General features: G+C 39.6%; 1 protein-coding gene across 14 annotated transcripts in view; it reads right to left on the minus strand.

The window, feature by feature from the left end:
* Positions 1–25,497, minus strand: part of EFCAB11 (EF-hand calcium binding domain 11) — a 180,261-nt gene that overhangs the window by 58,866 nt on the left and 95,898 nt on the right. Inside the window, exon 6 of one of the 14 annotated variants that reach the window (XM_036841341.1) lies at positions 4,422–4,584. The exons of 11 other annotated variants lie outside the window; for them this stretch is intronic. In XM_036841341.1, the coding sequence (XP_036697236.1) occupies positions 4,437–4,584 (148 nt within the window). In that variant the 3' untranslated portion in view covers positions 4,422–4,436. Of the gene's footprint in view, positions 1–4,421; positions 4,585–17,788; positions 19,827–25,497 lie in introns of those variants that run through there. 2 more of the 14 variants (XM_036841353.1, XM_036841352.1) reach the window with 2 other exon arrangements.

Genomic DNA, 25,497 nt, shown 5'->3' on the forward strand with positions numbered 1-25,497 from the left:
TCAACTTGCCAGGTGAGTGGAGTGCAATAAAACTGTGATGTAACACTTTATACTTACCAAAATAGCAAACAAATACAACTGATAAAGACCAGAGTTGGCAAGCCCCCAGGGAACATACTATTATTCAACAACAGTGTTTCATACTTTTCCCAAAGTGGTCTGACAAGAGGTACCTAGAACCACACACACACACAGAAGATGTTTTTGACCTTTTAATCCTATTTCTGAAAATTTATCCAAAGAAAACACATTTTAAAAACTTCTACTCTTCAAAAGACACTGTTAAGAGACTAAAAGACAAGCCACAGACTAGAAGAAAACTGTTGCAAAGCATATACCTGATAAAACAACACATAAAGAATTCTCAAAACTCAATAATAAGAAAGTAAACAACATAATAAAAAATGGGCAAAACACTTGAACAGACACTTCAGTAAAGAAGATACAGAGATGAAAAATAAGCACATGAAAAGATTTTCAATATCACTGGTCATCAGGAAAATATGACTGGAAACCACAATGAGATAACCACTGCATACCTTAAAGAATGGCTCAATTTACAAAGACCAAGTGCTGATGAAGATGTAGAGCAACTGGAATTCTCACTCACTGCTGGTGGGAATGAAAATACTTTGGAAAAGTTGGGCAGTTTCTTAAAAAATTAAACCTACACCTACCATATAATCTAGTCATTCATTCTACTCCTAGGTGTTTACCCAAAAGAAAAAGCACATATCCATTCAAAGACTTGTACCTGAATGTGCAGAGCAGCTTTGTTAGCAACAGCCAAAACCTGAACAACCCAAATGTCCATCGACGTGTGAATGGATAAGTCAACTGTTGCACATCAATAAAATGAAACACTACTCAGCAATTAAAAACGGATAAACTACTGATACACCCTATATCATGAATAAATCTCAAAGTAATTAGACTGAGTAAAAGAAGCCAGACCAAAAAAAGAGTATATATTGTGTGATTCCATTTATATAATATTCTAAAAATGGGAACTAATTTGTAGTGTCAGAAAAGAGTTCAGGGCTTCCCTGGTGGCGCAGTGGTTAAGAATCCTCCTGCCAATGCAGGGGACACAGGTTTGAACCCTGGTCCAGGAAGATCACACATGCCACGGAGCAACTAAGCCCGTGCGCCACAACTACTGAGCCTGAGCACTAGAGCCTGCGAGCCACAACTACTGAAGCCCACGCACCACAACTACTGAAGCCTGTGTGCCTAGAGCCCGTGCTCCACAACAAGAGAAGCCACCGCAATGAGAAGCCCGCGCACTGCAACGAAGAGTAGCCCCCACTCGCCGCAACTAGAGAAAGCCTGCGTGCAGTAATGAAGACCCAACGCAGCCAAAAATAAATAAATAAATAAATAATAAAATTTAAAAAAAAAAGAAAAGAAAAGAGTTCAGTAGTTGCCTGTAAAGAGGAAGCAGGAAGATGGGACGGGGTAGGACAGTGGGATTGCAAAGGGTTACAAGGAAACTTTTGATGGTGATAAATATCTTCATTATCTTGACTGTGGTGATAATTCAAGAGTATACACATCTCAAAAACTATTAAACTGTATACTTTAAATATGTACAGTTTATTGCATGTCAATTATACTGCAGTATAGATGTTGAAAAATGCTTTAGGTAGAAAATCATCTATACCATCATCTTTTACAATGGCAAAAACCCAGTAGGAAATCCAAGTGTCCCACAAAAGGAATATAGCTCAGTAAATTGCAGCTCATCAATGTACCATAAAGCTTTTCTTTTATTAAATAATATATGTGATGCCATGTAGATATAAACTAATATTTTCTCATAGTAGAATATGAAATGATATACACAACATTACTACAACTATACAAAACCCTGTGATTACATATGGCTGAAGACTGAAAGAGGCCATAGAGAAACTTAACAGCTGTTATTGCAGAGTAATACATTATAGGTATAAATGTAGAGTTGTTGAAGTAAGTTTCTTTCTTTTTTAAAAAAGAATAGTATGTTTGTATTTTAGAGTTTTGTTAACATCTTTCTAAAGCTCTCTCTAAAGTATTCAGGGAGTTCTGCGGTAAGGAGACAAAGAAACTAAGTGAAATTTCAATGCTGATTCTCCAACAAAATATTAATTATTTGCCTCTTTCCTCTCTCCTTACAGGCACTCTGCTACATTCCCACTGGTCCCACTACCGCCATGATCTTTCCATCCCCAGGACACTGCTTTCCTCAAGTCCTTGCCATTCTTCCCCCAGGTATCATCACGATTCTGCACATTAAACCTCAGTTTCTATGCTGCCATCAAGACAGACTACATCACCAATTTCCCTCATAAAAACAGAAGACTCCCACTCTGCCCACACAATATGGTTAACTCCTTAACATTAAGTCTCTCATGAGCTACTGCAACCTCTACTTCCAGCCTTATTTCCAAAATTATTTCCTTATTCCCAGACTCTTATTTGTTAGTCCTTAATTCCTATGTACCACCCTAGGCCCTGGGGGTATAAAAATGAATAATATTTGTGTGGTGGTTAATTTTTTGTGTCACCTTGGGTAGGCTATGGTGCCTACTTGTTTGGTCAAACACCAGTCTAGATGTTGCTGGGAAGGTTAATTTTTTAGATGTGATTAACCTTTAAATCAGTAGACTTTGAGTCTGGCAGATAACCCCCCACGTGGGTGGGCCTCATCCAATTCGTTCAAGGTCTTACAAGCAAAGAGTGATGTTTCCCAAAGAAGAAGTGATTCTGCCTCCAGAATGCAATATAGAAACCTTGGCTGAGGGACTTCCCTGGCGCTCCAGTGGTTAAGACTCTGAGCTTCCACTGCAGGGGGTGTGGGTTCCATCCCTGGTCAAGGAACTATGATCCCACGTGCCGTGTGGTGTGGCCCCAAAAATAAATAAATAAATAAAATTTCAAAAAAAGAAAAGAAAAGAAACCTCAGCTGAGTCTGCAGTCTGCAGCTTTCCCTGTGGACTTCAGACTTGCCCGCTCACAATCTTGTGAGCCAATTCCTTAAAATAAATCTCTCTCTCTATATATGTATGTCTTATTGTTTCTGTTTCTCTGGAGAACTCTAATACCATATGGCTCCTACACTTATGGAACTCGTAGGCTAACCCAGGAAATAGAAATATACACAAATAATTAAATCAAACTTGGAGAGTACCAGAGTAGCCCTTCTCCCATAAACAATGAAAGATATATAGAGATATTTTTTTTAAATTTGTTTTTTGATGTGGACCATTTTTTAAGTCTTTATTGAATTGAATTTGTTACAATATTGCTTCTGTTTTATGTTTTGGCTTTTTGGCCACGAGGCATGTGGGATCTTAGCTCCCCGACCAGGGATCAAACCTGCACTCCCTGCAATGGAAGGCGAAGTTTTAACCGCTGGACCGCCAGGGAAATCCCGAAAGATATATTTTTTAAAGTGGCTTTCAGAGATTGGACAGCAGAGAGCAGGGCTTATATGATTCCTGAGAAGAAAAACAAGTGAAGAGAGCCCTATAATTATCCTGGCTTTCTGCCTAGAGGTACCATCCGAACTGAGGTAAAGGGAAGGGAAACTCAAGCAGGGGATGGCGGTCTTACTGAGCTGAGGAGACAGAGGTCAGAGTCTGGGGCACAGAGCACCTAACATATTTGACACCAGGAGCCTATCATTTCTTAAACACCTCTCTTCTCTGTATGACAAAATTATTTTCAGCAATAATCATGTAATAATCAGCAATAATCACTATGTTCTTGATTTATTCTCTGGTTTTAAAACAAACCATTAACGATGCAAAAAGGGAATAAACATCATTTTACAAAATTTTATTGAAATCTGTAAAATAGTTCAGGTGTTAACTAAACCTTACACTTAACAAACATAAATATGATGCCTCACATTTCCCACTTGGTTTCACTATTTTACATTGTAAACACAAAGTAAAACTCTTAAGTGGTCACATACAATGAGACTTTAAATAACTCACATTATTTCTTTATCTTCACAACAACTGTGTTATCGTTGTTTATACCAAATCTATTCTCTAAACATGGGAGTTTCTTATACCACAGAAGATGGAAACACAAACTATATTTGAAGCCAGTCCAAATGATTCTGAACTGCTACTGCTAGAAATGTACTCTCAAAATAAGCACATTTAGCTGTTTAATAAAAGAAAAATATAATAATGTGCAATTTAAAGTTTACACGTGTATTATTAAAACTCAAAAGTAACCTCAGCAATTGTTTAGAACGTAGGCCAACAAAAGTCCCGTTTCCCACCCCATCCCAAGTATTTTATCACCTGATTAGTCAGAGTTGTAGAGACATGATGATAAATACAAGATAGACTTTTAGTCATTTTTATAATTATTTTAAAATTCTCTTCCAACTACATACCTCCAAATTCCCAGCACCTGGGTTGGACTGCTCCCTCCCCCTAACCTTTGGTGTACCTGGGTTGGGAGTGGCTGAGGGTCTGGAATTTGTGGTGTGGAGTGCCATGGGGAAGGAGCCATGCAGAGAAAGAGCTCCAGAAATCTGCATGGGATTCCCTGAGGACACGCAGGGGTGAGAATGCAGAAAACCTGGGGAAGGAATTGCCAGGGATGAGCCAGCTGAACAACCACTGATCTCATGCAGGGCTTGTACCTGTTGAGGTTCCCCCTAGTGAGACTGGAGAAACAGCATTGTACACCTTGGCTATTGAGTAGACACCGGAAAGGCCACACCTCTGGAGTGGGGCTAAATTAGCTGTAAAGGGTACTCTAAAACTATACAGTTCACCCTTGAACAACACGGGTTTGAACTGCGTGGGTCCACCTATACATGGATTTTTTTCAATAAATATAATACCTGTATTTTCATTTCACAGATCTTTAATCAAGTGTGGGGAAAAGTTTGTGTTTGATTAGAGATCACAATATGTGGAATCAAAAGAACTAGGGTTTGAGACCTGATTCCGTCCTAACAGTTTTAGCTTCCTGACCTTGGGTGAGTCATCTTTCAATTCCTTTGTGTTTTGAGGCAGAGATAGCAGTACATGGATTTTTGACTACAAGGGGATCAGTGCCCTGAACCTCTGCATTGTTCAAGAGTCAACTGTACAAACAAAGCTTATAAACAAGGCTTGAAAATCAAGCCCATTAGCAAGTAAATTTAAAACCTGTCAGAACTAATCTCAATACTCAAAAGAAGACATCAAAATCTCAACTCTCAACATCAGAACATTCATAATTGTGGTAGGCAGAAGTTCTAGGAATGGCCCCCAAGATTCCATACCCCCGAGTCCTCAGAACCTGTGAATGTTATGAGAGATCATTTCCACGATTGTTAAATAATCCAGGTACAATAATCCAGGTGGGCGTAATCTAATCACATGAGCCCTTAAAAGCAGAAAACTTTCTCCAGTTGGAAGCAAAAGAGATCAGAGAGACTCAAAGAGTTAAGAAGGATGTGACACACCACTGCTGCTTTGAAGATGGAGAGGACCACATGAGAAGGAATGCAGGCATCTGCTAAGAGCACAGAGTAGACTGGCTGACAGCGAGCAAGAAAACGAGGGCCTCTGACCCACAGCCACAAGGAAGCTTCCAACAACCTGGATAGGCTTGAAAGCAGATTCTTCCTATGAACTTCCACATAAGAGCTCAGCCCAGAGTTTGCATGCCACAACCAAGGAGCTGGTGAGCCACAACTAAGGAGCCAGTGAGCCACAACTAAGGAGCTCGCCTGCCACAACTAAGGAGCCCACCAGCCACGACTAAGACCTGGTGCAACCAAATAAATTTAAAAAAACAAAAAACAAAAAAATCTCAGCCCAGCCAATACCTTGACCCTAGGCAGAGAACTCAAGTGAGCACATCTGACTTATAACCTGCAGAACTGTGAGATGAAACCAGAGGCTGCTGTAAGCTGTTAAATTTCTGATAATCTGTCACAGAGCAATAGAAGATTAATAAAATAAAGTCTAGAATCCAATAAAAACATTGTTATACATGCTAAGAAGTAAGAAAATGTGACCCATAAACAGGAGAAAAATCAGTCAAAAGAAACAGAACCAAAAACAACAAAGATGACAGAATTGGTAGACAAGGACTTCTAATTATAAGTATGCTCCAGGATCAAAGAAAAGATAAACATAATGAAGAGAGAAATGAAAAACATAAAAGAGAACCAAGTGGAACTTCTAGAGACTATAAGTATAATATCTGAAGCAAATAATTCATGGGATGAGATCAACATCATATTAGACATTACAGAAAAAAATTGTTTGTGAAGTTAACAAAATGGAAATAGAAACTTTCCAAATTGAATCTGAGAAAAAAAAGGCTGAGAGTGAAATGGAAAGAACATCAGTGACTTGTGCGGTAATACAAAGTGGTCTAATTTACATGTAATTGGAGTACCAGAATATCAGGGAAGAAGAAAAAACATTTGAAGGAATGATGGCCAAACATTGTCCAAACTTGGTGAACACTAGAATACTCCTGATCCAAACTCAACAAACTCTAAGCAGGATAAATAAAGAACACTATAAAAAGGAACATCATAAGCAAATTGCTGAAAACAAACAAAACAAAATCTTAAAAGCAGCCAGAGAAAACGACACATATGTTCAGAGAAAAAAATGTATAAAAATTACCACTGACTTGTCATCAGAAATAATGGAAACCAGTTAGAATGACAACTTTAAAGTGCTGAAAGAAAATATCCTTCAAAAATGAAAGTAAAATAAAACGTTTTCAGACAAACAGAAACTGAGAAAATTTGTCACCAGTAGACTAGAAATTTTAAGGAAGTTCTTTAGGCTTATAAAAAAATTATAAAGAATGGAAAATTGGATCTACACAAAGGAAAGAAGAGTCCTGGAAATAAAGGTAAGAAAGGAAGGGAAAAAGAAGGACAAATAGAAGAAACAGAAAATAAATATGAAGATGGCAGGCTTAAACCCCACCATATTGATAATTACATTAACTGTAAATAGGATAAACACTCTAATTAAAAAGAAGAGATTGTCAGAATGAATAAAAAAGCAACTCAACTGTATGCCATCCTTAGGAAATCCACTTTAATCATAAAGACATAGATAAATTAATAGTAAAAGAATAAAAAAAGATAACAAAAGAGGAACGGCTATATCAATATCACTTCAGAACAAAGAATACTATCAGAGAAAAAGAGATATTTCATAATAATAAGAGTCAATCAATTAATCAAGAAGACATAATCCTAGATGTATATATACCTAATAAAAGAGCTTAAAAACACATGAAGCAAAAAACTGAGAGAACTCAAAGAAGAACCAGACAAATCTATTATAGCTGATTATTTTAACACTCCTCTGGTAGTAAATATTGACATCTAAAAGATATTCATCCCACTCCATTTCTAATGGAACATTCACCAAGACAGATGCTGAGACATAAAAAAAGTTACAATAAATTTAAGGAGCTGAAGGGAACAGAATTAAATAAAAAAATCAGTAACCAAAAAATCTGGAAAATATCTAAATATTTGGAAATGAAGCAACATATTTCTTAACAACCCATGGTTCACAGAAGAAAACACAGAGAGAATTAGAAACTATTTTGAACTGGATGATAATGAAAACACAAAATTTGTGGAATGCAGTTAAAGCACTGCTTAGATGGAAATATAAAGTTTTAGATGTTTACATTGGAAAAGAAAAAACGACTAAAATCAACGATGGAAACATCTACTTGAAGAAGCCATAAAAAGATCAAGTAAACCAAAATAAGTAGAAAGAAATAATAATATAACAGCAGCAAAAATCAATGAGCTAGAAAATGGAAGAATAATACAGAAAATAAATGACACCAAAGATGGTTCTTTAAAAAGATCAGTAAAATTAATAAACCTCTAGCTAGACTGATGAAAGGGAAAAAACCTCACAAATTACCTATATCTGGATTGAAGGTGAGGCAGATCTTACAGCCATTAAAAATATTGTTAAGAGAATACCGTGCATAATTTGTGCTAATAATTTTGAACTTAGATGAAATGGACACATTTCTTTTACATTTAACATTTCTTTTAAAAAAGAGAACGAGAGAGAAGAAAACAAAATCAGAAGCAAATATGGCAAAATGTCAAAATCTGTTAAATTTGGTTGGTAGGCACCTGGGTGTTATGATATCTTCTGCATGCTTGAAATGCTTCATAACTAAAATTATAAATTAATTGAGGAAAAATTATTTCTCAGGATCATTCAATCAACAAATATGTATTGACCATCTACTATGTGGTAGGCATTGGAGCAGCGTCCTGGGAATACAGTAGCCAATCAGACAGACAGGTCTCTGCCCTAATGGAGTGCAGTTTGGTAGGGGAGAGATGAACAAGGAAATAAAAAAGATCTACAAAGATTGTGGTAAGTGCTATGAAAGAAATGAACCCGTGATGACATATTTACAAGGGGAAAGGGTTGAAGGGAAGCAGTCACATACGAGAGCTTGGGGAAGTGAATTCCAATGAGAGAGAACTGTAAAGGTGGGAGTCCCACAGCCGGAAAGAGCTAGAAAGACGAGAACAACTGAGAAGAAGAAAGCGGTTTGAGATGAGGTTGAAGAGGTTAGATTTTAAGTGCAGTAGGATGTCACTGGAGGTTTTAAGCAGAGGAGCTGGTTTTAAGGCACTTGTGTCACCATATAGAAAATGGATTGTCAGAAAGAAGGGCTGGAAGCCGGACGCTATTGCAAACTTCAGGGGAGAAATGAGGATGGTGTGAGGCAGGATGGTGCAGTGCAGATGGAGAGAGGTGGGATCATTTGAGATTTGCCATCTATGACTTGACCTCAGTGTTTAAAGACGCGAGCTTGTCTTTTTTTTTTTTTTCCTACAAATACACATCCAGGTAGAAATAGCCACCCCATTCCCCACTCTTAGTTGTCATCATTACTGCAATGATGGGTACACGCAGCAGCCTCAAGTTTCTTGCTTCAGTGGGCACTCCATTACCATCAACCCCTGGGGGTGATCTGATTAATCACGATGCCACTGCATGACGTGGATTACTACCACTCCACTTCCCACCGGCAAGCTGCTCGGCACTGCATTCAGGGCTGGACACAACCAAACCACTGCCATACCAGCTGGGGCCACTGCCAGTACATCAGCTGGGATCCAGTCAGGAAGTCCAGTCCAGAAATACAACAGTTATTTTAAAAGAGAGATTTTAACCTAAGAAATAGTTAGACAGGTATTGGAGGACTACAAGGCAAAAGGGAAACACTGCAGTTATTAAAAAGAAAAAAAAAGTCATAACTATGAGTATATGAAGCCTCTGCCATTGTCGGGGCTGAAGACACAGAGGGAAGAGGCTGAGGTTACGACCTAGAAGGCTGGTGGAGGGTCCCGGGAAGCTGGAGCCCACCCTCTGGGAGCTGTGGCTGATGTCTCTGAGGGGTCCAGGGTGAGAAACAGTGGGAAACTAGAACCAACAGCAGGTGCTGGAATGAAGTGACCCTTCCGGGAACCGAGAGGAGACAGGGAGGAAAGAGCCACTGCTGCTCCCTTCTCCAGCCGTCAGGCATCCTCTGCACGTTGGGAAGATGGAACCTGCTGAGAGGCAGCTGGTAAAGGAGAAATGCGGCTTTCAGAGTCTTATCCCAGCCTCACCATGCAGAGTAGAGAAGGGTGGGTTTGGGGCTGAGAGACAAGAGCTTAATAACCAACACACGCTGCTTTTTCCATGATCACGTTTCATGAAACAATTTTATTCATTCTTGACATGTGCCTTCATATCAATGTTTTCATTATCACCAGAGCCACTTTTAGAGACATTAACTCTATTTTCCAGAGCATGTCATTTTCACATCTGTTAAAGTTGTCTGGAATACAGGACTTTGTAAATTCCATGCTTGGTACTGACACTAGAAATTTTTACCTAAAGCCACTTGGTAGCTATTTGCATAACATTATAACATGTATGTTTTGGGTTTCTTTTTCATTCAATCTGAGATTTATATTTGTGATCTCTAATATGTAACCACTTACGGGATTGCTTTTAAAGTGATCTTTAAAGGCTTGTTTACAATGACAGCCAATATTTGCAGTTATGAGTTTATAACATCAGGCAGAAGAACTGGATCTGTGTGACATTTCCTTCCTCCTTTATTTGCCAATTTCATCAGGTAACCTCTGTAAGCATCAAAAACTCACACTGACTGAGGCTGCTTCAGGCTCAACACTCTTTTCTTGTTCAAAATAAAGTAACTGAGAACATGTCTGATAGTTTGAAAGACTTCGTAAGAGAACTAATTCTTTTCAGAGGGTATGTTTTGAAGAAAAGCCTCATTTTCTATTAAGTCCCCTAAGGCAGTGCTGCTTAAATTCTCTTTGGTAAAGGACCAATTGAAAAAATTTTTCCAGTCTGTTGCAAACTGCTACTTTGTAAAACTTAATAAAAATGAATTACTAGAAAAATGAAATAAAAAGACTTACAAGATAAAAGCTGCAATTCTGTATTATTAGTTCAACCAACAGGAAATTATACTGCAATAAATATTACCAAAGTATACATAAGGAAAAACGTATGAAAATTGTACATGTTGTTTGTTCATTGAAAGTATGTATGTAGGCAACTAATATGCAGTATAGGCTCACTATTACACTTGTAACTTTTTTTTTCATTTTGAGGGAAAAAAATGAATCCCCATATTAAATGTCTATAGGCACACTTTGAATGAACACAGTGTATATAAATGCTTAAAATTTTTAATGTGACAAATTGACTTGCTTCTTGATTGATAATTTCTCTAATCTAGGTGGTTTTGCCAACAAGGCTACTTGTAGTTGATAAGGGTACATCTAAACTATTTCTATGTTTTATGTTAATAATAATAAGAGGAAAGAAACCAGTCTCACAGAATGGAATAGAAGAAGAGGTTTTAGAGCAATTTCAGCAAGCTCAGTTTGTTCACTTTAAAATTTTATCTAAAATGGAGAAAGTACTACTGTGTTTTCAGAGTCCTTTAAATCCTTCAAAAGAAGTCAGTTCCAGCAATGTATCTTGTAAGTTATGGTTAAATTTAAGTTATCTTTTGATGAAAGAAATGGATTCTGGATCCATGAATTTTTTAGGCGTAGATCTTCTTTTGATGGAAAATAAAATTCAAAATGCCTTATCAAATTTTAAGGTGTTTTGTGATAGCTTTTCACAGATGTGCAGTATAAAGATCACCTGCATCATTGATAATTGTTAATTTATGGAACGTGTGTCATAATAATCTGTAGAAACTCTGTTCTTCCAAGCTCCTTTCTTTTTTTTATCAGCCACTGAAAAACATGTTGCATTTCTTCTTTGCATGGAAATACTGAGATCATTAAAAATAATGAAGGTATTAGATACATACGCAATCCTGCTTGTCCAATTCATATCTTCAACAAGCCGGGATCAAACTGTCTTCTGATTTTACAGAAACGTTTAGAGTTGTTCTATAAATTGAACATTCTCGAACACTTGTCCTCTTGATTATCATCACACCTCAGCATGTGGTAATAGCTGTTCATGATCTGCCTACACAGTATCACGTAACACAAGAGAATAATCCAGAATTTAACACACCAGCCTTTACCTAATTCATGATTTTTAGGACGGCACTAAGCCCACAGTTTAGTTCCACCAACATTTCTTTTCATAGCAGGACTTCCTCATGAGAGAGACAGCCCGCTGATTTACATTCTGGTGCAGCCCCTAAATCAGGGCGATGTCTTCAGGATGCTTTCTGCACCATCGGAACACGCTTCTACACAAAATGTAAACTCCAATCCATGTTTGTTGACAACTAATCCTTCATCTACACAGTTCAGACTTAGTTGTTTGTCAGCGACAAAACTGAAAAAAGAAATTCTTCCTTCGTATCACCAACATGTTCAAATTGCACATAAATAGGAATATGAGTGAAATGATTGCACTACAATGAAAAAACATGTTGCTGGCTTCAGTTGCTCTATGAGTTAGTCCTCCACACCACTGGCCGGTTCCAGAATAGGCTGAGCTGCGGGGGCCCTGGAAGTATACTTGAGCTACCTTCTGTGCGCGGATTCACCCAACATTTCTGAGCAAATACCTTTGATACAATCCTTCACCAATGTCTCACCAACTGTATATGGATTTTAGTCTTGGCGAGCTGAAACACTACTTACTAAGAAGCCTGTAGAACCCTCATGTTTATAAGAGAAATACTGAATATCTGTTTCAATCAGCTTTTTAATCCTCTATTCTTTCTTTCAAAAAATTCTCGTGGCTTTGAACTTAATTATTTTTTTTTGGATGCCATTAAAGAATACTTTTTTTGTGTGTCATCGTGGATTCTACTACCCTATATGTTTTGATGGTTCCATTGCTTCATAGCCAGTATGTCTCTACAAATCACTAAACATTATGCTTTTAGGATGTCAACATCAATGACAGCTATAAACTGAACTCAGTATGTGAAGGATCACAGTTTTGAGGAAAACAAATATGTACTCTTGGGCCTTTGTTTCTTCAGAATCACTTCCACCTTCACCATTTGGTTTATACTCTTGCCACATTCAGAAAAGACAAGTGTTTCCTTGCCAACAAGCTAACAAAAAACTCCAGTGAGGCTTGTTTTAACTTCTGTAACTTGAGGGTGAAAATAATCAACATAAATTTTATTTCCTTAATTAACTAATAATGTTAAACAATAAAATGAAAATTTTTGATTAAAAATGAAAACTTGTAAATATAAGCTATAACAAGAAATGCTTACATCTTCACAGGTTTTTATACACTTTGAGAATACAGCTGATAAACCAATCATAAACTATCACATACTGTAATATGGTCCTATTGCACGGGATTATTTATTACACAACTTGCGCCACATGACTCACCATTTGAGCTTGCCAGAACTGAAGAGGCCTATACCCTGTTCAACGAGATGAATCTGCCATTGTGAATGTCGCCTCATGACAATTTCAAACTGCTGTAAAAGCTTCTAATGCTTACTCTCAATGTCTATACCTAACTCATCACGGACCAGCACTGATCTGCTGACCACACTTTGAATAGCACTGTAATAAGGTATTATGAATAGAGAACCAACATTATTTGCTGATGAATTGCATTAGGGATGTGGGATAAAGGGAGGCAAGTAAAGGGAAGGTGGCATTCAAGGAAGACCCTTGGGCAATTTTTAGCTTGAGTCAATGGATGGATAGTGATGCCACTTACTGAAGTAGTAGGGAGAAATATGTTTGATTATGTGAAGTCTGGGATGCCATGAGTCACCCAAGTAGAAGTGGTAAGTATGGATGAGCCTGGACCTTAGGGCAAGATCTGGTCCGAAGGTGTAACTTTGGAAATCACCAGCATTTAGGTGTTGTAACTCTGCATAAGATCACGTAGGGAAAAAACGTGGATAGAGAAGAAAACCAGGAAAAAGACCCGAGCTCTCCAACATGCAGAGGTGGGTAGAGGAGGGGAGTGAGTCAAGGATGGAAAGGCTCTGGGTAGACGGTTCTGATGTGCATCACTGGATTAGTCACTTTCAACGTTCCCCAGTGAGCATACGCAAGGAGCAGATCTTCACCTTTGATTTGCAGAACTCTTGACACAGAGCACTGCCTATAGAAGCACTTAATAAATAAGCATCGGATGAACAAATGAAAGACACGATAGCCATGAATATTAGTGTATCTACTATTCTGGTACTGAAATTTTGTGGCACTTTAATTTCATAAAATGCCTAATGATTATCTGTATGACTAACTTACTCCTTCAAATGAACAGCAGCTCCTTCAACGAACAGAGCTCTTAACTGTTTTTGCACCATGAACCCTTGTGGCAGTTTGATAAAGACTCTAATTTTAAATGCATAAAATGAAACCAATTATACTGAAATAGATATGAGTATTAAAAAAACAAATTAGCAATAAGGTATTATAGGTGCTTCTTTATTAACACATTAAATAACAAGATCTAGTGGCGAGACAAATAACTAGTGGTGGGTAAAGGAAAGGGAGGATTCAAAGGAAGGAGGATTCACTGTGATTCCAAAGCAGTGAAGAGGGTGAACAAATTCAAGACAGCCACAACATTTATACTATGATACAAAAACATCTGTGACTTCTGTTAGTGACAAAGTCCCAGATACTGTTAAAATGACTGTGCTTTGTTGGCAACGTTTCCAGTTCAAAAAGACACTGAATATCCATCAGAAGTCTACGTTCATGGACCCCAGATGAAGGATCCCTGAATTAAAAGGTCCCTTTCACTTGTAACCTCACCCCTACATCCAGGTTAAGTTCTATTTTAAAATACATCTTTTTTGTTTTTTTTTTACAAGAAGAATCATATAGTATACCAAATGTACAACCCTTATGGAAAGCAATTTACAATACCTATTACATTTAAAATAAGCATGCCCTTTGGCTCAGCAATTCCACTTCTAATAATTCACCTTGAAGAGACAGCCCCACATGCGAGCAAATAAATATGTATGTGGACGTTCACAGCTGACACGTTCATAGCATCTGTTCATTCAACAAGTAGCTACTGTCAGCCTACTGTGGGGCAGGCACTCGTCCAGATGCTGAGGATTCCACAGAGAACCAAACAGACAAATTTCCTGCCCTCCTTATCTTCCAGGGGTAGAGACAGATAATAAGCAAAACAAAAAGTAACCTCTATTGTAAAGTACATTAGATGGTGATAAGTACTACAGAGAAGAGGGCTAGAGAAGGCTGGGAAATGTTCTTTATAAATACCCTGGGCAAGGAAGGCCTCACTGAGAAGGAGACTATTGAACACTTGAAAGTGTTAGGAAGCAGGCTTGTGTATATCTGGGGGAAGAGCATTGCTGACAGAAGGCAGAGCATGTGCAAAGGCCCCGAGAGAGGAGCATACCTGGCATGTTTGAAGACAAGTGAGAAGGCGAGTATGGCTGGGGCAGCATGAGCAAAGTGGGAGAGCTATAGGTGAGTATGGCGGGGGAGACAATGCCGGCGGGGGGTGGAGGTGGTGGGGGTGATCATTTAAGGCCTTGTCCACCAGTGTAAGGACCTTGGCTTTCATGCAAGTGAGACAAGAATCCACAGAAGCGTGGCCTGACCTGCCGCACATTTGAAAAGGATCCCTCAGGTTGAGAACAGACTGTCAGGTAAAGGCAGAAGCATGGAGCTGACTTGGGAGGCCGAGCTGGTGCTGACATAATGGATGTGGAGAAAGAGAAAGGAGCCTGAGATGATTCCAAGGGTTTTGGCATAAGCAACGCAAAGGATGGAGTTCCGTGAATTAAGATGGAAAACTTTAAGATAAGCAGGTATGGGGGAGAAGATCAGGAGTTTGGCTTTGAACGTGGAGATGGCTATCACACATGCTTGTAGAGAGTTGGATGCAGAAAAATAGAAAAGCTAGAAGCAATTTAAACATCACTAATAGGGACTGGTGAAGTAAATTATTATATATTGATAAATAGCTGTTATAAAGAATGTGATATAATCACACTATTATGAAAATTTGTCTGTGATGTATTATATGGAAAAGCAAGTTGCACAATGGTATGCAGTATTTTAATATTATATTTATGCATAATCTATGTGTGTAAGTATGTGCATGCATATGTTAGTTTATATGTTCAGAAAAAATGTGGATGAATATACACCAAACAGCTAATAATATTTATCCAGGGAATGGGATTGGCAGAGGGGAGAAAGGAAGAAACTCATTTTACTTTAGTTTCTATACTGTTAGAACTTTTCAAATGAAGAACATGTATTATATACATACTATAAAAGCTAACAAAGATTGAAAAGTTTTAAAAAGTGTTTTAAATGATGCTTGGTTAATATGTACACAAACACTCGCAAACCCAGGCACATTTCATTAGTTATTACTATTTTTTTTTTTTTAGATTTTACTGAAGTATAGTTGATTTACAATGTTGTGTTAATTTCCTCTGTACAGCAAAGTGACTCAGTTATATATTCTTTTTCATATTCTTTTCCATTATGATTTATCACAGGATATTGAATATAGTTCCCTGTGCTATATGGTAGGACCTTTTTGTTTATCCATCCTATATATAATCGTTTGCCTCTGCTAATCTTAAACTCCCGTTCCTTCCCTCCTCTACCCCCGCCCCCCCCACCCTTGGCAAGCACAAGTCTGTTCTCTATATCTGTGAGTCTGTTTTTATTTTGTAGATATGTTGACTTGTGTCAAATTTTAGATTCCAAGTGATATCATATGGTATTTGTCTTTCTCTTTCTGACTTACTTTGCTTAGTATGATAATCTCTAGGTCTATCCCTGTTGCTGCAAATGGCACTATTTCATTCTTTTTGATGGCTGAGTAATATTCCATTGTGCATGTACGTATACACACCACATCTTCTTTATCCATTCATCTGTCGACGGACATTAGATATTCTTTGAAATGAGGTAGAAACTTTGTGATTACAGCTCTCGGCTGAAGTGGCAAGCAGTCCAAGACACAGGGTGGATGGTGGTGGGAAGTAAAAGAGTAAAAGAGGGTATGTGGAAAGGGGAATGGAGGAAATAAAGCAAGGCATAGGCATACTTCAGAGATCTAACACTTGGGCTGGGACAGTACTGAATCTCTAGACATGTTTTTGTTTGGCGAGCACAGTGCTTTTCAATTTGTTAAACATGGATGCCTTTAGGCAACTTAGGAGCTCTCTAGGTTGCCAAAGCCCCACCACTGCCTGTGATCTCCCACCCAGCCTAAGTCATACATTTATGTTACCGCTGCAGGCAATGGCTTTTCCACTCCTAGGCTAACACGCATTGGGCTCTTATTCTGGGCTGGGACTGTATTCAATTCTGCCTTGTGCTCTCTTCGGCCCCTAGGTAACGCCAGAAGATTAAGAGCATTAATAATGTTTCCCACGAAATCTGCAAGTCTCATCTATCCCCCTTTTAGCCATATTCATATTCTTACACATGTCGATAAAAATTAAAGTGGCCGTAATATCACTGTTTTAGTTCATACTTAAGTTGTAAAAACGTGAACTGTACAAATCAGCAGGCAATGGAACCCTGACTTCTGATTTAATTTTGACAATTCCTTCTTTCCCTGGACTGGTAAGAGTTCCCTCTGCTTCAGTACAGAGTAGCACAAAGATACCACAACCCAAATCACTATTAAAATGACTGTAACAGGGAAAGATGGAATATAATAATATGACACATATGCAAAGTAGGTCCTGCTGGCAAACACATTCTGAAGGTGGGGAAAAGAAACCTTGGCAGGTAAAGGCCAAATAAAGTAAAAAATAAACTCAGCGTCTCTTTTTGCCATGCATCCTTCTGCACATTAAATAATACCCATTCTAAGATGACTTTAAGTGGCTATTAACATAATTATTTGTGGAATGAACGATGAATGAATAAACAAACAAATGCTCTACATGTGGCATCTCTTTATCTCAATGAAAAGAGAGCCCTGAATAGTTCTCTGTGGAATTCTTTTTTCAAAGTGGGTTTCAAGATCTAATTATGGCCCCTAGGCTGATGTTTGGCCCTCGAATTTTGGGTTTGGAACATGGAGCTAAGAGAAACTTTACGACGTTTCTCTTAGCTAGAAGGGAAAAGGCCATAATGTTTAATCACATGTCTCTAGGGGAAAAAAACAATTTTGAAAATGTTCTATTTCTAATAATCATGGAACATGCATTGCCTTTTTAAGATTTGTTTCTCAGAACAGCAGAACTCATTTAGTCTAGGAGAACACAGTGTGGCTTAATTATTTTTTTTTCTTTTCTAGATTCTCTGCCAAGAACTACAGAGCAAAATGAAATGACAGTGCAGGAGACAGCTGCTAAGTTATCTCTTTGTTGTATTTCTAATAAGATAGCGACATCATTTCTGTTGCTAACGTATAGCTGTATTAGTTCTGAAATAAGCTATTATGGTTTTTTCCCCCTCAGTGGACTCCAGTTCCAATAAGTAATACATCATTCATAATTGGAAATGTGTATCCCTCCAAAAAAAAGTTTGCTCCTTCTTGCTTAAACTTTTAAAGACTTGAGTTCCTTGCTTGAATTTGAAACCACTGCCTGATTTGCATACATAATTTGAGATTGATTGAGCACCCACAGGTCAGGGCTGAGAGTTTCATGAATAAGAAGAGAAGCAGCTGAGGGCAGAGCTCTGAAAAAGACAACAATGAAGGGAAGGAGACTCAGAAAGCTGCCCGGAAAAGCAGGAAGAGCATGGGTGTCAAGGGCAAAGAGCATGTTTAGAAGGCCAGCTCACTTGTGTCAAATACTGTGCAGAAGGACTAAAGTACCCATTGGCTTTAGCCAGTAGAGGTGACTGTTGGACCTGATCGGAGAGGTTTCAGCGGAGTTACTGGGGCAGAAATAGGACCGCCGTGGAGTGGAGGGGATTTGGAAATGAGAGGCAGAGGAGTGACTGCAGCTTAAAGGCAGAGTGTTAGACAGAGGAGATCACTGATGCAGTTAGGTCCCCAGCAAGCAGGAAGGGGCAGAATCCAAAGTCATGGCGGAAGGATCTGCCAGAGGCTGGGGGGCGGGGAAGCAGCCCCTTCACCTCTGAGACAGGAGGAAGGCGTCATGGCGGCAGGTGGGGCTTAGGGGTGGAAAAAGTTAGCCATTATCCTCCATCCTTATCCTCACCATCATTGTCAACAGTGTCCAGTAAAACTGCAGAGCGGCGGGGGGGGGGGGGGCAGGAAGTAAAAGATACTGTGGCTTTGGTGACTTCTCTTTTCTTAGAGAAATGGGAAGCGAGGCCATTTGATGAGAGTGACAGAGAAGAGGTGGGGCTGGAGCCTGAGAAGAGTGGCGAAGTTTCGAAAATGTTTCGGGGGAACCAGGAAGAAGCTGGTGGTCCAGAGGTCCAACTGGGATGTGTATACTGCTTATACTGTTCCCATGGCAGGCCCTCACCAAGCCGAGCGTAAAGCAGGAAGACGGAGACTCGGGTTGCTGGGTACGAATGATGGAAGGACAAGGGGGCTAGGAAGTTGAGGGCCTTGCTGAGAGCGTGATGGACCAGAGGACCCAGACCAGGCGGGGAGGCTCACAGTCTGAGAAAAACACAGAGAAGAGAAGGGACTGGAGGTCCTGATGAAGATGAAGATCAGGTGCAATGGGACCAGCACTAAACCCAGGCCAGCGGGGACCCTGCCCTGGGCCCTGAATATTAGAGGCCTCTGCTCTGGCCCTTCTCTGGCTGCACCCCTCTCCACAAAGGGAGTCTGCAAGATGAACGAGATGTGCCCACCCCTACATCCTACATCCTCCACCTTTCAGACCCCATTCCAGGTACCTGGGACCCTAGGATTCCCTACCCAAGCAGCCCTAAGCACGCTTTCAGTGCCTGTGCAGGCCTCTTCCTGAGGGTCCACCCAAAGGGTGGCTGTTCGTAGGTCATGTGGATTAAGGTGGGATGTGAGGGCTGGGCGTCCACACAAGTGCATGTGAGGCTCCTTATCACCTGGAGCAGAGCCAGGGACAGAGGCCAGCTCTCCCCCATGCCGTGAGTGCCCCACGTGGCTCTCCCAGGAACCGATGAGTTCCAAATCACAGCTTTGCCTTCGAGTCATTATTAAAGTATATTTGTCAAGGTAGGAAGATAAAACATACTTTACCTAATAGTTTACCTTGATTTATAATTTTCATATCTATAGACATATAGCATGTGGGCTTCTGTTTGTACCTTGCCCCAGGCCCTGCAAATGTTAGGGGTGTGCCCGAATGAGAGATTCAGCTGAGTAAGAGGTTGGAGTAGGGATTATTAGACTTCTGAGTCAACATGGCAGGGTAAACACTTGCTGAAAATTCTCAGTCTGCTGCAACATATAGAAATAACAAATGAAATTTTTTTTAACAAAAAAATCACATAAGCCTTGTATTATTTATTTATTCTCTACTTTCATATCCCTCCAATCCATTCCCTGCCTTGCTCTGTGCCCCTCTGGGCCCTATTACCTGGGCTTCCTTGCTGGTGCCTTCCAGCTGGGTTTGGCCAACAGAAGTTACCAGCAAGAGATAGGAGAAGAGGAGGAGAGAGGATGGGGTATTTCTTTCCTGCTCCCTCCCTGCCTCAGGTCTTCCTTCTGGTAGTGGCTACTTCCCTCCAAACTCAGCTTCTACCCTCCTCCATAGCTCCAGCTGTCCCTGGCCTCCAATAATAACATTCTCTCCCTTGTCCCTTCAGACTGGGAGTGGTGACAGCTTCCTAGTCCCTGGTACCTCAAATGACCTTGTTGGATTCTTTATTCCTGTCCATACTTCTGTAAATAGTTTCTTCATTAAAATCTCTTGAATTTAAGTATCTGAGTGATGCTCTATTTTCTGCTGGGACCTTTACCAATTGAAACCATTTTCAAAAATAAGACAGGAAAGTCTCTGAATAGAAAAGGATCATAAGCCCATGGTGCTAAGTAATGACGAAGACTCTGTGGCCATTGTGAGGATGGGGTGGGGGCAGGCGCCAGAAAGACTGGAGGGGTCTGAGGTTTCTACATCTGCAAAGGGGAAGGGACTGAATATGCCTCACAGATATCAGGGGCAGGGTGGGGTGAGAAGAGTTCCATTTTTTTTCGGTTAGGATCAAGACCCCACATTACCTGTGACTAGAAATGAAGATAAGATGCATATATCTCACTAGCAACTGAGTCTGAATCACACGTGGGCACAGAAATTTTTACGTCCCTGTAGTAGGATTCCCAAGCCATGCTTAATTTATGACTTGTTTCAGAGCTAAGAAATTCCTGGGTCTGGGATTGAGGAAATCTCAAAACCACCCTTCAGAGAGAACCCTTGTAGAGCAGATCCACAGGGGAGGTAAGCTCTCAAGAAAAGAAAAGAAAACTACAAAATATGCAAGGATATGCAGCATGATTAAATGCACTCTGACAAAAGAGACAATTCACATCTGAGGAAACAGCTATAATAGAACACTCTGAAAAAGACTTTTAAAATCCTCAAGGTCATCATAATGGAGGGACTAACAGCTATCAAACAAGACTGTGAAATCAGAAGGGGAGAAAGAAAAAGAGGTAGAAATGAAAAGAAACCAACAGAAAATCTTGTAATGAAAAAATATAATTAGCAAGTTTCATATAGCTTAAGAGAGATTTAATGAACTGGAAGGCAAAACTAAGAAAATCTCCCAGGATGCAGTAGAGAGAGATAAAAAAAGATAGGGGGAAACACTGAAAGGAAAATTAAGGAGACAGATGTAAGGGGAAAAAATTAAGGAGAAGATGTAAGGGAAAGCGCTGACATTAAAGAAGTTTCAAAAGGAGAGGAAAAATGGAGGAGAAAAAAAATTTAATGCTGTAAATATCAGATTAAGGGAGAAAAACAATAAGAGAACTTCACATGTGTAGGGGAAAAAAAAATCACAGAAGCCCAACATCTACGGACAAATGAAAAAATTGAGCAGATTTGGAATATAAAGGATTTTTTTCCTTCCACCAAAACCCTATAGCAATATCATACTAAATGGTGATATAAAGACTTAGAAGCATTTGCATAAAAAGCCAGAAATACAACACGGATGCCCACTACCAACCCTACCACTCAATACGGTATCAGAGGTCCTGGCTCACAGAAAAGAGTTGTTTGAATGTGAGATTTTAGAAATGGTGCACTTCCTGGTAATGGTCCAGACATTACCAGGACCAAACAATGGTCCTGCTAAGTGAGCAGTCAGCTAAAGTAATGGAGATGAAGGTCACTGGAACTGAGAGGGCAAAGGAACTGAAAATCTAAAGTACTGGGTAGCACCCAGGATGATGTCAGAGGCTGTATGTGATGCAGGTGATCTGGAACTTGATGGATGACAGTGCCATGGACACAGAAAGCAAATCAATCAGATTCGGGATGATCAAAAAGGGAAGGTCTACCATAGGGTGGGAAATGTTGGTCTCCAAACAGCATCGTGCTTCTGAAGTAGTGTTCCCTCAAAAGACCAAGTGGGTAAAGCTCTTGAAGAAGAGCTGCTAAAGCAAGAAGGAAGATGCAATGTTGTACCACTCAGTTAAGGATGTAGGAAAGTTCACTTACAATGAAAGAAAGATTCCAAGGATGTCCTTGGAAAGCCTGAGTGAGGGCAAGAGTGGAGGCCAAGTCAGAACAAATGAAGATCCAAGTAGAATAGGCATGAGACACCCAGAGAGAGTGGAGGGGCTTCTGTTTATAACAGAGATGGTGGGGCTGGGAGCCGGATGGGATTAGGTGGCATGGAAGACAAAGCTCTCTCCATTACTCTGCCCCAGACTGGATATTGACAGGAGAATCCACTATACATGTTAAGAAATGGAACAGACAGCCTCTTGGGGGTTACACTGCAAAGAAATAAAAAAATAAACTCTGACCTCCTGATCAGATCCACTAAGTATTAACTGCAGATTTCTCATTTGACAGTGCCCTTGTACTGTACTGTAGTCCACACTTATATGTACACAACACAGGGATATTCTCATTTACTAATACTAGAAATCTAGAGAAATTAGGATATGTCATTAAAGAATGTATCTGGAACAAACACCAAAGTCTTAAATACAATAAATATTTAGTAGAGGGCTGTAGACTTGGAATCTATAAGTATTTAATGGCTTAATCTTATACTGAAGCTACTTGAGATATTTTATTTCACAATTTCAACAAAGAAACTGTTTCATACTTTGCATAATTAACCTCAGAGAAATAGATTTTGGAGACCAATGTCTCTGTTGATCACTTAGCTTAGCTGTGCCCCAAAAGCAACGGTCTCCATTACATCTGTCTTATCATTTCCCCTGATGCAGAACATGGCATGTATAAGTCTTAGGAAGCATCCCTTTCAATAAGGAACAAGTATCAAAACAAGCAAGGATTGGCATCTGTTAGCCTATGAATCTGGACTATTAATTATCTAAGACAAACACGGTGTATTCAAGAAAATAGTACCCATTCATCCACTTTTTTTCCAAAATAGAAATGCACTACATTTAATTTTCGGTTCTCTGCGTTTTAAATAGACAACTCAATAGAGCAATAAATGTGTTCATAATGAATAGATTTTTCTACATAGGGAACTCAATGTCAGGAGCATAGATGAAGATTTAACCCGGTGAACATAAAATTAAACAACAGAACACACAGGAATAATTTGAATTGGCTAGAAAATATTTTGGTTAAAAAAAAATGAATCACTATTATTGAGGGTAATTTTTAGGTTGTGATACAAATGCATCATTGTGTAAAAAGAAAAGATTAAATTACCAATATCTGTAATTTAATTACCAATATCCAAAATAAGATCCAGCTCTCTGTGTATCCTGCCTTTCTCCTCATGTAACTGTTCTACTTGGCCACTCTGGTGAGCCCCTCTAGGCTTCGTCTTCCCTGTCTTCTTCCTCACGCTGCTCTGTTTTTTTTTCTCCTTTGATCCAAACTCCCACTGCTCTCCTCCTAAACCTTTCCAATGGGTACCACGGAGCTTCCGTTTCTAATTAAACTATCCTACATCTTCTTCAGCTAATGCTCACTGTACCTTATGCCTTAATTGAAACTTGGTTCTCTGTTGGAGACATAGTTTCCCTCCACCTGTTCTCCAAATCCCCTTCCCTCCTTAGTCTTCTGGAACCTCACCATTGATTTCCCCTTGCCTCTTGTATCTTCAACCTTCTCTCTCTATGGGCTCCTTCCCATAGAATTATAATAATCTCACATCTCAACATCCCTCTCTCTCTCCCCACTCACCCACCACACCTTTTTCTATCTTTCCCCTCCTGTCCTCCACCAACCCCCTCCTCTCTTCTCTTCCTCTCTCTTCCAGCTCTTGGAGCCTACCGCTCCACTGACATTGCTCTGGATAGTCAATGACTCAACAACTACTTTCTTGTTGCTCAATCCAGAAGACTCTCTTAATCATTTCACTGACTTCTTGACAACACTGGTCATCACTGACCCCTCCTTCTTCCTCTATCTCCTTGGTCTCAATAGTCTCAATAGTCTCTGTGGAGACCACATAGTCTCTGGATTCTCTTAATTCTCTGGGCACTTTTCCCAGCCAACTTTGCACACTCTTTCTTTGTTTATTCCTAAATGTTGGTACTCCCCATGGTTCTCTCTTCAGATAGTCTTCCCTTCTTGTCTAAATCCATCTCTCGGCAAGATCTCACTCATCCTATGCCTTCAGTTACCATTTATATACTAATAACTCTCAAATCTATGTCTCTTGTCCAGCTCTTCCTCCTCAGCTTCAGAACCACATATCCAAATGCTGACTGGGCATCTCCTCTTGGATAGCTCGGAGATGGCTCAAATGGAATACATCCTCCCCCTTTTACAACCTGTACCTTCTGTTTTCCCTCTGTCAGTGAGCATTATCGTTACTCCCAGGTGCTAAACCTGAAACCTAAATTCAGTCTTGTAAAAAAAATTTTCTTAATTGAAGTATAGTTGATTTACAATGTTCAATGTTGTGTTGTTATCAAATGTACAACAAACGGACTCAGATATATATATATATATACTTATATATATATATGTATATACTTGAATCAGATATATATATATATATATATATATATATAAAATCTTTTTTCAGATTCTTTTCCATTATAGGTTATAACAAGATATTGAATATAGTCCCCTGTGTTATACAGTAGGTCCTTGCTGTTTATCTATTTTATATATAGTAGCATGTATCTGTGTATCTGTTAATTCCAAACTCCTAATTTATCCCTCTCCCCCACTTTCCCCTTTGGTAACCCCAAGTTTGCTTTCTATGTCTGTGAGTCTATTTCTGTTTTGTAAATAAGTTCATTTGTTCATCTCTTATATGTGCAATCTACAAAAATGATACAAATGAACTAAATTTAGTCCTGATGCCTACCCTTCCCTCCTTAACCACAACCAATCTATTTACCTAGATCTGTAAACTTCACACAAATCTCCCTTAAGTCTGTCCACATCTCTCTAACACCTGGGCCATACCCTAGCCCAGGTTCCATCATCTCTTGATTTGGTTGCCATGGTGACCCCTAACCAGTCTCCCTGCCTCTAGACCTCCATTCTCTACAGCCAGAGAGATCTGCCTAAAATGCAATCTGAAGTCACTGTCCTGACTTAACGCCCTCCCCCGGGATCCTCCATTTCCCCTAGGGGGAGGTCCTCACACACTCACAAAGCCCTTCACGACCTGGCTACTGTCTTCTAGTCCAGCTTCACAGCTCACCATCCCTCCACTCTGTGCTCCTGTTACACGCGACTTCTTTTATTTCTGCAGTGAAGTCATGATCTCTCACATGGCGACCTCTGCACATGCTTTTCCAGATACCCAAAGCAATCAGGCTCTCTTTGCCTGGCTAACTCTTACTCATCCTTCAAGCATCACCAGAGACATTAATTCCTCCTGGAAGTCTTCCCTAAAAAGGGCCAGGTGCTACCATATCACTTTGTGCTTCTCCTATCATGACACTTCCCACTCTATGGGAACTATCTGTTTAATTGTAGGTGACTGCT

Source organism: Balaenoptera musculus, chromosome 2 (genome assembly GCF_009873245.2).
Source record: "Balaenoptera musculus isolate JJ_BM4_2016_0621 chromosome 2, mBalMus1.pri.v3, whole genome shotgun sequence".
Lineage (NCBI taxonomy): Eukaryota > Metazoa > Chordata > Mammalia > Artiodactyla > Balaenopteridae > Balaenoptera > Balaenoptera musculus.